Source organism: Sceloporus occidentalis, unplaced genomic scaffold, assembly GCF_023333645.1.
Source record: "Sceloporus occidentalis isolate IW3139 unplaced genomic scaffold, rSceOcc1.0.p SCAF_64, whole genome shotgun sequence".
Classification (NCBI taxonomy): domain Eukaryota; kingdom Metazoa; phylum Chordata; class Lepidosauria; order Squamata; family Phrynosomatidae; genus Sceloporus; species Sceloporus occidentalis.
Window position 1 is genome coordinate 5,673,646 of NW_028317044.1, and position 11,923 is coordinate 5,685,568.

An 11,923-nucleotide genomic window follows, 5' to 3' on the forward strand; every position below is an offset into this window, starting at 1 on the left:
TTTGGGTATTCTTAAGGCTGGGAAATCCTGTTTGGGGTCACTTCTGACTTTAGGGATGTTACATCCTCTATTATGGGTTTCTTGAAGGCCTCAAACTGCCAACTGCAAAGAGCTGAGGCTGGGGCAGCCATTTTGTGTTCTGGCAGCCATTTTGTGGTCCAGCGGCCATTTTGAGACTGGCCCATTGTGACCTCAGTCTGATGCTCCTTACCTGAAGGACTGCGACTGGCCCATTGTGACTTCTGGCTCATGCATCTTACCTGAATAACTGAGACTGGCTCATTGTGATCTCAGCCTAAAGTTCCTTGCCTTAAAGATTGAAATGGGACTATTATCAGTTAAGGTGCTCTTTACCTGGATTGAGACTGGCCCATTGTGACCTAAGGCTGATGCGCCTTCCCTCATGCATTGAGTCTGCACATTTTGATTTCAGGCTGGTGCTCCTTACCTGAAGCATTGAGGCTGTCCCATTGTGATCTCAGAATCATAGAATCCTGGAATCATAGAGTTGGAAGAGACCACTAGGGCCATCCAGTCCTACCCCGCCATGCAGGAACTCTCAATCAAAGCATCCCTGACAGATGGCCATCCAGCCTCTGTTTGAAGACTTCTAAGGAAGGAGACTCTATCACCCTCCGAGGGAGTTTGTTCCACTGTCGAACAGCCCTTACTGTCAGGAAGTTCCTCCTAATGTTGAGGTGAAATCTCTATTCCTAGAGCTTCCATCCACTGCTCCAAGTCCTGTTTTCTGGAGCAGCAGAAAACAAGCTTGCTCCCTCCTCAATGTGACACCCCATCAAATAGTTAAACAGGGCTATCATATCACCTCTTAACCTTCCCTTCTCCAGATTAAACATACCCAGCTCCCTGGGTAGTTCCTCATAGGGCATGGTTTAGTATAGGTGTTATATGGTCACATCTAGATCTTCCAGTGACCACTCTGGCTGCCATATTTTGGATTAGTTGAACTTTCCGGACTTAATACAAGGGTAGCCCTATGTAGAGCACATTACAGAAGTCAAGACGTGAGGTTACCAGCGCATGCACCATAGTGTTTAGGGCTTCAGGTTCCAAGAAGGGACGCAGTTGGCGTATCAACCAAAGCTGATAACAGGCACTCTTGGCCATCCTATCTATCTGAGCTGACATCTGGAGCAACGGATTCAAGAGCACCCCTAAACTGCAAAGACAGTCCTTTAGGGGAAGTGTGACTCCATCCAGGACCGGTTAACAGACCTCCATACCGAGAATAGGACCTCCAACAATACACACCTCCGTTTAATCTGAATTCAGTTTCAATCTGTTTTTCCTCATCCAGCCCATTACTGCTTCAAGACATTCATTCAGAGGGAGATGCCTTCTTTAGATGACACTCAGATACCTCTGGATGTCATGAGCATACAGAAAGCACCCGCCCCATGCCTCCGGATGAACTGGAGGTAATGGGCTGGATGAGGGAAAACAGACTCAGCCTGAATCCAGAGAAAACGGAAGTACTTGTGGTAGGTTCTCCTGGTCCTGGGAAGGAGGTTTGTCCACCAGTCCTGAATGGGGTCACGCTCCCTGTGAAGGACTCAGTTCGCAGTTTGGGGGTGCTTCTTGACTCCTTGCTTCACCTGACTCCTCAGGTGGATGCGACAGTTAGGAGCACCTGTTATCAGCTTCGGCTGATACGCCAGCTGCGTCCCTACCTGGACCGGGGGGACCTTGAAACAGTAGTACACGCACTGGTAACCTCTCGACTCGATTTCTGTAATGCGCTCTACATGGGGCAACCCTTGTACCAAACTCGGAAGCTGCAGTTGGTTCAAAATATGGCTGCCAGACTGGTCACTGGCAGCTCCAGGGCCAGCCACATAACACCTGTACTAGCAGATCTGCACTGGCTGCCAATTCGCTTCCGGGCACAATACAAGGTGTTGGTTGTTACCTATAAAGCCCTATATGGCTTGGGCCCAGAGTACCTGAAGGACCGACTCTCCCCATACAATCAGCCCCGCACTCTCAGATCTCGTGGGGAAAAACTTTTGAGTGTTCCCAAGACAAGATACGCAGCGACTGCGCAAAGGGCTTTTTCTGTGGTGGCCCCGCAGTCTTGGAACGCTCTCCCTGAGGAGCTCCGCTTAGCCCCCTCCCTGGAGTCATTTAAGAGAAACCTTAAGACTCATTTATTTCGTCAAGCCTTCCCTCACATGTCCTGACTGTTTTGCTCCTGCATACTATTTATTGTATTTTTATATTGTTTTATTATTTTGATTGATTAATGATGGATTTTAATGATATATAGTAGTATACGATTTTTTTTATGAAGGACTTTAGCTGTTAATTTTGATTTTTAAACTCTGATTTTTATTGTATTATATTTATAACCTGTATCGTATTGTATCTTATTCTGTTTGTAAACCGCCGTGATCATAGGAACGGCGGTATATAAATAAAATTTCAATCAATTTCAATCAATCAAAAACTCTCTTGGCGGTTTGATGTAGATGTTGACTAGCATTGGGGATAGGATGGCACCCTGGAGAACGCTGCATTTAAGATCCCTCATAGAGGAGCAACTGTCCCCAAGCATCTCCATCTGGAATCTGCTGGAGAAATAGGACCGGAAGCATTGCAATGCAGTGCCCCCGATCCCCAATTCCCTCAGGAGTTCCAGAAGGATGCCATGGTCAATAGTATCAAAAGCCACTGAGAGGCCCAAAAGCATCAACAGGGTCACACTTCCCCTGTCGATACTTAAAAGGAGATCATCTAAGGTAACCATAGCAATCTTGACTCTGTATCCCATCCTGAAGCCAGGTTGAAATGGATCTAGGTAATCTGTTTCATCCAAGACTGTTTGGAGTTGAAGAGAAATGGAAGACGGGAGACCGCTCTGTAATTCTTCATGTCCAAGGGATCTGGGGAGGGCTTTTTCAGAAGCAGCCGTATCACTGCTTCTTTTAAGCAAGATGGAAAATAGCCCTCCCTAAGAGATGCATCTATGATATGTCTCAGGTGAGTCCTCAAAGCATCTCCTCCTTGGATGACCAGCCATGAAAGGCAAGGGTTGAGAGGGCAAGTTGTCTTCTTCACATTTCCAAGGAGCTTGTCCCCATCCTCAGTACTCACAGATTCACAATGATCCAGTATGATCTTATTCACAGAGTCACTGGAATGTCTTTACTGTTTTTATTGTTGAGGTATGGAGCAGCATTGAAAATGTTCAGATGTGGCAGAGAAGCTAATGGACACTCGCTGCTCTTAACCAGGAATTGGTTGCAGCTGTGGCTCCAGACAGCAGGGGATTGTCCAAGATTGTGGCGGAGTGTGCCAGAGAGCAGCACATAGCACTTGTGTAAATATGCGGTGACATCTGGAATGATGGACAGTAATCCAGGTAACACAGGAAATTGTACAGGAAGGGGTTGAGCTAGATTGCCACATGGCAAAAGTGTATATAAGCTCAGATCATCATTGTACAGTGTGGGTTTTGTAATTGGTGGATGGGGTTGGTCTAGCTCTCGTGTATGTTTTGCAACCAAAAATAAACAGTGCCTCTTGGAGAAAAGCCAGCCTACGGTGCTTTAATCTAGCAGTTGTGTTTCCTGGCAAAGCTCCAGTCTGCCAGTTTGTCTATCTACTCACAAGCTTCCAAGATTGCTCTGAGTTCACCTCTGCATTTTCTCCCAACATTTATACTCTCACTGTTTAATCCAGTTTTAGTACTGGGATCGGGGGGGATTGATTTCTTTTGGATTTTATTGTAACCTCGATGTATTTTATTGTTGAAACCAGCACAGATTCTCCTTCATAGAGCGGGCTAGAAATACATCTTTTCTTATTATATTATGCTGGCATCCAAGTCGGCTCGTATCTCGTGTGTGTGTTTGCCTTTGCTGTTCTTATGGCTGGGAATGGAGCTGAGGAATGAGGAGAGAAGAAAGGGTCCGTTTTGTGCAAATTCACAACTTCTGCGCATCAAAGAGTCCAGTCTGTTGAAATAGCAAAGAACTTTATTAAAACACATAGTCAGAAATTCAGTCTTTAAGCTAGAACTGCCCTCCCCAAGCCAAAGAATATATTGAAACCCTCAAACCTAAAACTCCACCTTCTACCAAACCTAGCCCCCACCTACAATTCCCACCATCTATCCCCCACTTTGCCATCCCTCTCACACGCACAATCTCTCCCTGCCCCAGACATTCGAAGAAACTGGATCCCTTTCTGTTACTACAGGTCCCCAACTTTCTTCAGCCAACATCCCACAAATTCCGAATGCTATCATTGCTATTCTAGCCAGCCGCAACAAACCCCAGCCCCCCATCTAACTAACCTAAACCACGACCCATAATCCCCCGCCAAATTTATAACCCAAAGCAATTATCTATACTAGTAGCAATTAAAACCTAAACTTTACTAAACATAACTTTAAAACATAAACAGACATATGGACAGAGAAACTGTGCAAATAAATTCATATGGGCTTTTTAGCACCGCTGGATGGAAAAAATATTTTTGTATTCCACCTTTACAAAAATCATGTTCATTCACTTCTTGGGTTTGTGTGGCTTCTCTCCTGTGCTGCCTCTCTGGTGACTGAATAGGCCTGACCTCTGAGAAAAGCATTTTCCACAATGCTGGCATTTGTGTGGCTTCTCTCCTGTGTGGACTCTCTGGTGTCTCACTAAGTTTACCTTCAAAGAAAAGCATTTCCCACAATGCTGGCATTTGTATGGCTTCTCTCCTGTGTGGATTCGCTGGTGTGTCAGTAGGTTTGACTGCTGAGAAAAACATGTTCCACAATGCTGGCATTTGTATGGCTTCTCTCCTGTGTGGACTCTCTGGTGTCTTGCTAAGTCTCTCTTGGAAGAAAAACATGTTCCACAATGCTGGCATTTGTATGGCTTCTCTCCTGTGTGGATTCTCTGGTGTGTCAGTAGGTTTGACTGCCAAGAAAAACATTTCCCACAATGCTGGCATTTGTATGGCTTCTCTCCTGTGTGGACTCTCTGATGTGTCAGTAGGTTTGACTGCTGAGAAAAACATGTTCCACAATGCTGGCATTTGTATGACTTCTCTCCTGTGTGGATTCGCTGGTGTCTCACTAAGTTTACCTTCAAAGAAAAGCATTTTCCACACTGCTGGCATTTGTATGGCTTCTCTCTTGTGTGGACTCTCTGGTGTGTCAGTAGGTTTGACTGCAGAGAAAAACATGTTCCACAATGCTGGCATTTGTATGGCTTCTCTCCTGTGTGGATTCTCTGGTGTGTCAGTAGGTTTGACTGCCAAGAAAAACATTTCCCACAATGCTGGCATTTGTATGGCTTCTCTCCGGTGTGGACTCTCTGATGTGCCACTAGGACTGACTTCAAACAAAAACATTTCCCACAGTGTTGGCATTTGTGTCGCTTCTCTCCGGTGTGGACTCTCCGATGCATGAGAAGGATCAACTTGAATGCAAAATGTTTCCCACAATGCTGGCAGTTGTATGGCTTCTCTCCTGTGTGGACTCTCTCATGACTGACAAGTTCTTCTGTAAAGAAGGAAAATAATACTGAATATCAGAGTTAAGAGAGGAAAGTGTTAGCCCAAGATTTAGCCATACGTTCATACCTCCCTATTTGATATTAAATTAATAAAGTTGGGGTGGGTGACCTGAGCAGGACCCTGTTGCAGATGCCCCAAATCCATGAAACGATTATATCCTTATCCACAGGAGCTGGCAAAGAAGAGATTGTGGGGGAACTACCTTGAGGTAATCAGTTGAAGCAGATAGTCATACAGACTGTTGAAAAAAGATTCCTTTAAACATGTGTAAAATATTTGGATTGAAAAGTGGCATCATATCCTGTGAGACGGCCAGAGAGTCCTGAGTCTGAGCACATGGCATGATGCAAGCCAACTGCAGAGGACGCTTCATGCTGTGTGGCACCAGGAGATGGATCACAACAAATACACAATACAGCACACATGTGGATTGCTGTGGATAGGATTGGATTGGAGTTGTGTATAGAAGAGATGGTGAACATGATGGAAGTCAGAGAGGAGAGCTTGCAAATATTTTGATTATATTGCAACTCAAGATAGAGAACCTCCAAAGACTCGGATGAAATCAACTGTGTCTGTGCCTTATTTTTAATTGTGAAATGTGGCCAGTGCATTGCCAATACCTGTATCTGGAACGTTGTTTCCATACTGTGCTATGTTATTGTTGAGCTGCATCTGGGAGCATCATGCTCACATTGCGCTGTACATTGGCTTGTGAACGGGACTGGAATTCAGAGCCAACAAGGACCTGAGGATCGGTGTGGTAATCCCTTATTCTGAGGTATTTGCACCAAGCACCCATTGCATTCAATTTGATTTTGGACCATATTTTCCCCACCCAGGAAACTTTCTAAAACGATTTAAACCTTATAGAAAACTCGGGTTCTGCCCACTAGCAACAATTTCAGTATAAATATTGCAGTCCAGTTGCAGACAGACACTCTGTTTGTTTACATTGCTAAACGCCTCACTACACTCGCCAGCTCCACTTGCCATGGGAGTTACTGACTTCTCTCCCCATTGTGGACCCTCAGCAATTGGAATCAAGTTCCGTCTAGGTTATGTATTACCATTAGCAAAGCCTAACATCTATTCACCACTCCCACCTTTGTTACCTAGTTCCTGTGTGTTTGTGTGAACACCTATATGTGTGTGCATGCGTGTACAGTGCACCTGTGTCATACGCGGGCACGCCTTACGCGGATTTCAGCATACACTGGGAAAAGGGGCGATGTGCCCCATAAGGGTTAATGGCACCTGTGTGGAGCCCCATTCATTTATATAGGGCTCGAGAATAGATGGGATCCCCCTAACACCGGGGGGGGGGGGGAGAGATCAGGAACGGGATGAGTCCCGAGGCCACTGTTGCCCCAATCTCTCCTTTGAGCTAAGTATGAAATTCCCCTGAAAGCATAGCACTTGGGAGTGTCCTCCCCAGATTCCAGCATTTCGGGTAACAAAGGGCCTCTGGAATCACCCATGGAGCTAAGCAAGCTCAGGTTGGAAAAGAAACATTAGACAAAAAGGCATTTTTGTGTAGCCCTTTCCTCTCTTCATAAACATTGCTCATAATTTCTAAATGGAACCCCTTAATATGTTTGAAAACAAGGACCTGAGCTGGTTCTCACAGGTTCGGTTCTTAAAATCTGTCAGGTTGGTGGCTGCCTCCCAATCCCCAAGGCCCCTCTCCTGGCCCTTCCCAGAGGTCCCTTCCTCTCCGCACAGAGCTAGGAGATCCTGGCTTTGCTCCAGCCTTCCCCTCCTGGCTCCCATCTGCCAGATCCCCTTCCCTTTCTCCCTCCGCTCTCCAACCTTCCCTCTTGCCCATCTGCACTGCTTCAGCATCTCATTTTCAGCCTCTCTTCCCTGCCTTTCTATTTTTCATTTTCCCTCCGTCTCTCTGTTACAGACACAAACCCACAGAGTGTGATGCATAAAAGGGATCATAGAGTCATAGAGCTGGAAGAAACCGCAAGGGCCATCCAGTCCAACCGCCTGCCATGCAGGAACTCTCAATCGAAGCATCCCAGACCATCCAGCCTCTGTTTAAAGACCTCCAAGGAAGGAGGCTCCACTACACTCCGAGGAAGGAGTGTGTTCCACTGTCGAACAGCCCTTACTTTCAAGAGGTTTTTTCAAATGTTGAGGTGGAATCTCTTTTCCTGCGGCTTGCATCCACTGCTCTGGGTCCTAGTCTCTGGAGCAGCTGAAAACAAGTCAGCTCCCTCCTCAGTATGACATCCCTTTCAGGCCCATTTGTTGAGAAAGGCAGGATAATCAATATACAAATAATTCATTGGCAAAGGCAGAGCAAGGGGGCTGGGACCTGGACTCCAATTTTGGTGAGGGTGAAGTGCCAGGGAGCAGCCTTAAAACAGCCTTAAAACAGCCTTAAAACATCTATAAGACAGGCATGGACTACTGATGGGGTTGGAGGAGATCTCAGGGGCAACCCCACATTGTATTGCCGGGGGGTGGGGGGGTGGGAGATGAAATAATATTTTGCCCCTCAACATCCCAAAACATCCCTTTGGGGAAGTGGAGGCCATTTTGCCACTGTTGGGCCCTCTCTGAGCCATTGCAGGCCCAAGGGGGGCTTTCCCCTAAGAAGACTCTCCAGAGCCTTAAAAGGATGGAAGAGGGGCCAAAGGAGGTAGGAAACTTGCTCAGGGATGTGCTGAGTACCATTTGGGTGAGAAAAGCATTAATCTCAATGGCTTCTTCCCATAAAAACCTAGCATTGGCAGTTTAGGATGGGGTTATTAGAATCCTTAGAGCCTGGAGAGCAATAGTGCCTCACTGAACTACAAATTCAAATATTCTACAGGATGTTGCTATCACAATTAATCTAGGCTTGAAAGGGATCTAGGACTCCTAGTAGACCGCAAGTTGAACATGGGCCAACAGTGTGATGAGGCAGCTACAAAGGCCAGTGTGATTCTAGGCTGCATCAATACAAGAATAGTTTCTAGAACAAGGGAAGTAATAGTGCCTCTCTATTCTTCTTTGGTCAAGGCTCATTTGGAATAATCCGGTGTCCAGTTCTGGGCCTCACAATTCAAAAAGGATGTTGACAAATTGGAGCATGTCCAAAGGAGTGCAACCAAAGTGGTGAAGGGTCTGGAAACCATCAAGCTCTATGAGGAGCAGCTTAGAGAGCTGGTTATGTTTAGCCTGGAGAAAAGAAGATAAAGAGTGGATATGATATCCATGTTTAAACATTTGAAAGGGTGTCATGTTGCGCAAGGAGCAGGCTTGCTTTTGCTGCAACAGAGAAAAGGAGACACTGCAATGGATGCAAGGCACAGGGAAAGAGGTTCCACCTAAAGCTTAGGAGGAACTTTGTGACAGTAAGAGCACTTTGACAGTGGAATATACTCCCTTAGAGTTTGGTGGAGTCCTCTTCTTTGGAGGTCTTTAAAGAGAGACTGGATGGCCATCTCTTGGGCGTGATTTGAATGTGTATTCCTGCATGGCAGAAGGGGGTTGAACTGGATGGCCCTTGTGGTCTATTCCAACTCTATGACTCTATAATTCTAGTGGAACCTTAGCAACATGATAATATAGTATGAAAGGACCCTCAGTCTTTATAGAAAGAGCCATGGATTCAGGTTCCTTACCTACAGAAGCCACATTTTCATAATTGTCCATCATTACAGAATTGTACAAAAGTTTCTGTTTCGCCGTCAACAGATTCCATTCATCCTTGGAGAAATATACTGCCACATCGGCAAAGGTCACCTGAAATAGAAAATAGCCCTCATCCAAAGAGTGACAAAGAAAAGGGGAGGAAAGCACATGGTGCTTCCCAAATGTTATTTCATCACTTCAGAAATAAACTTTAAATTCTGTTAGCAAGCAAAAAGCTACTGCCTTTCAGATCAGTTTGTCTTGAATCCTTTCAATATAACATACAATGTAATAAACAATATAATTTAGGCCATGGCTGGGATATTGAGGATGGATTAGGATACTGACTATCCCAACACATAGAGTACATTTAGCCACAAAAGAATTATGGTGCATTTAGCCATTTCTTGCCACATTTCAGAGGCAAATGTCATTTTAAAAAACAGTTCTGGGGAGCATTCTGGACTTGAAGGCCACTGGGCCACCCCCAATTTAGATCCAGAGATGGTCTCCCATATCCCCAACATGTCACAGACAGGAAAAGCAAGGCACATGTGGACAAGCAACACCAGAAGGTGCTGAGGATGGCCAAGGTTGTTTAGGAGGAAGATCACACAAGCTAGGAAGGGCACAGCAGTTTGCTTTTGCTTCAGCCTCCTGGCAAGGGAAGACCCTGGCAACTTATCTCTTCTCCTGTCCCCATTTTTGAGTTGATGGGGTGCAAATTCCTTGGAAGTCACTTTGCAGCAACCCAAGGCAGCTGAGGAGAAGGGGCAAAGTGGGAGGAGGAGAGAGAAACCGGGACATTTTTGAAAGCCCCTGAAAAAGTGGGGTGACAGAGGATTAACCAGGACTTTCTCTGCCAAATTGGAACAATATGTTCTCCGCTCGCTTTCATGAACAGCCCCAGCAGTGACACAAAGGGAACTAATAGTCAGGATGTCAACTCACCAAAGAGTTGTTGTACTTCGACAGCCTCTTTCTCTTGGAGCCCAACTCCCTCTGCTTGGCCTCTGTGTTGGCCATTAGGTTGTCCTGGTGGCCCTGCACCTGTGTCTCTTTCAGCAAAATATGGCCCAAGGCTGTGTAGAAGGAGACTGAGATGAAGTTCCTGAGAAAAGAGACTAGGGTTAGGCTTGATTTGTCAAGACACAGAGAACAGCATGCTGCTAGTGAGATACGCAGGTGACATATGCCTTTGGGCCAATGCAGAGGTGGGTATCCCCTTCCTCCCTCTTCACCAAACAAAGCCCTCTGGACCTAGCATAGATTCACTGCAGCTCCCCTACACAACAGATACTCCATGTTAAACGCTTTTGACATTGCTGTGTTGCGCAGCACGTGAGGCAACACGTTAACGTATGGCGCCAGATTCTCCACCTTGACTGTAGTCAGTAGCTTGTGAGCTGAAGAAACACCTGTCGCTTTCTCAATGAGCAGAGACACTGTAATCTTCTCTCAGATCAGGCTTTTATTCATATAAGAAGTTCCACTGTGTACAACACTATATACATCGACACCACCCACCATCCACACCAGTAACAACCCACTCTGAGGCTCACACTGTCTGACTCTTCCTCAGTGACAGTTGAGAATGACAGTTGACAGTTGCATCAACATTCCAATGATGCACTGTTTAAATGCTGCCACTAGAGCTGTCAATGACTTCCACAAAAGCTCCACCTAGTGGCCACATGCCTGTCATTTCCTCAGACCTGTTCACCATGGTCCTGACACTCCATGCCTTGTGAGAGTGGAGGGGGGTCAGGGGATGGGAATTGGAGAGGACCCTGGCTATGTCCCTGTCGCTAGATGTGAAATGAGCGCATCATCTGCTGAAACCTCCTGACCTTCCCAGTGGCCCTCAGAGGAGAATGCCTTCCTTTTGCTTCTGGCTAGAGAAACACAGCTGCATGCTTCTCCAACACTCTCATCAGGCATGGAATGAACATGGAGCATGGCTTCCACAATTCCCACTTTTCATTTTGTATTCCTTCTAATTTCACATCTATTTTAAACCTCTCCCTCATTTGACGATAAAGACACCATTGAAAAATCTAGGCCAGATTCTTTAAGTTTGATCTCTAGTTTTCCTTGCGATTCTTTCAGTACATCCTTGTATCTTAACCATTGAGTTTTCTGGATACTGTTCCTCCCAAAAAGAGCCTCATGTGACGAACACCATGAAGGTATTTTTGGACATATTCTACACTTCTTTTCCCCCCAGATCTTCAACAGAGCTTTTCTTACGAAATGATTTGTGCTTTCTTTATGAACTTTCTCTTTGCCGTAAATTCGGGATCCATTCCACCCAAATCTTAAATGTTCACCCTCCAGACATAACAATTGTTCATTCTCTAACATAAACCATTCTCTAATCCAAACTAAACAACAAGCAGCATCATAAAGTTTTCTTTTTGGTAAACCCAGCCCTCCTCTACTTTTGTCATCACAAAGTAGTTTTGTTTTTATCCTGGCTCTTTTTTTATTCCTTTTGCCATAGAGTCAATGGTTTTTCATTCTGGATGATGGGTATCGCTTGAAGCAGAAGCAGTATTTCAGGAAGGAAACTCATTTGGATCAGAGATATTTTTCCTAATAGAGATAAGTGTAATTTCCCCCATTTTTCTAGGTCTTTTCTGATTTCCTTCCTTACTGTCTCATAGTTATTGTGAAACTGATCTGCGTTTTTATTGGTGAAATTTATTCCTAGATATTTCACTTTCTTTCCCACTTTAAATCCACTAATTTCTACCAGGAT

The 11,923-nt window shown here is 45.4% G+C and overlaps 1 protein-coding gene across 1 annotated transcript; it reads right to left on the minus strand.

Annotated features, from left to right (window-relative positions):
* Positions 1–4,532: 4,532 nt before the first annotated feature.
* LOC149287159 (uncharacterized) lies at positions 4,533–5,423 on the minus strand. Its single transcript, XM_089493524.1, has one exon. The coding sequence runs from the start codon at positions 5,421–5,423 to the stop codon at positions 4,533–4,535; it is 891 nt and encodes a 296-aa protein (XP_089349650.1).
* Positions 5,424–11,923: the final 6,500 nt, after the last annotated feature.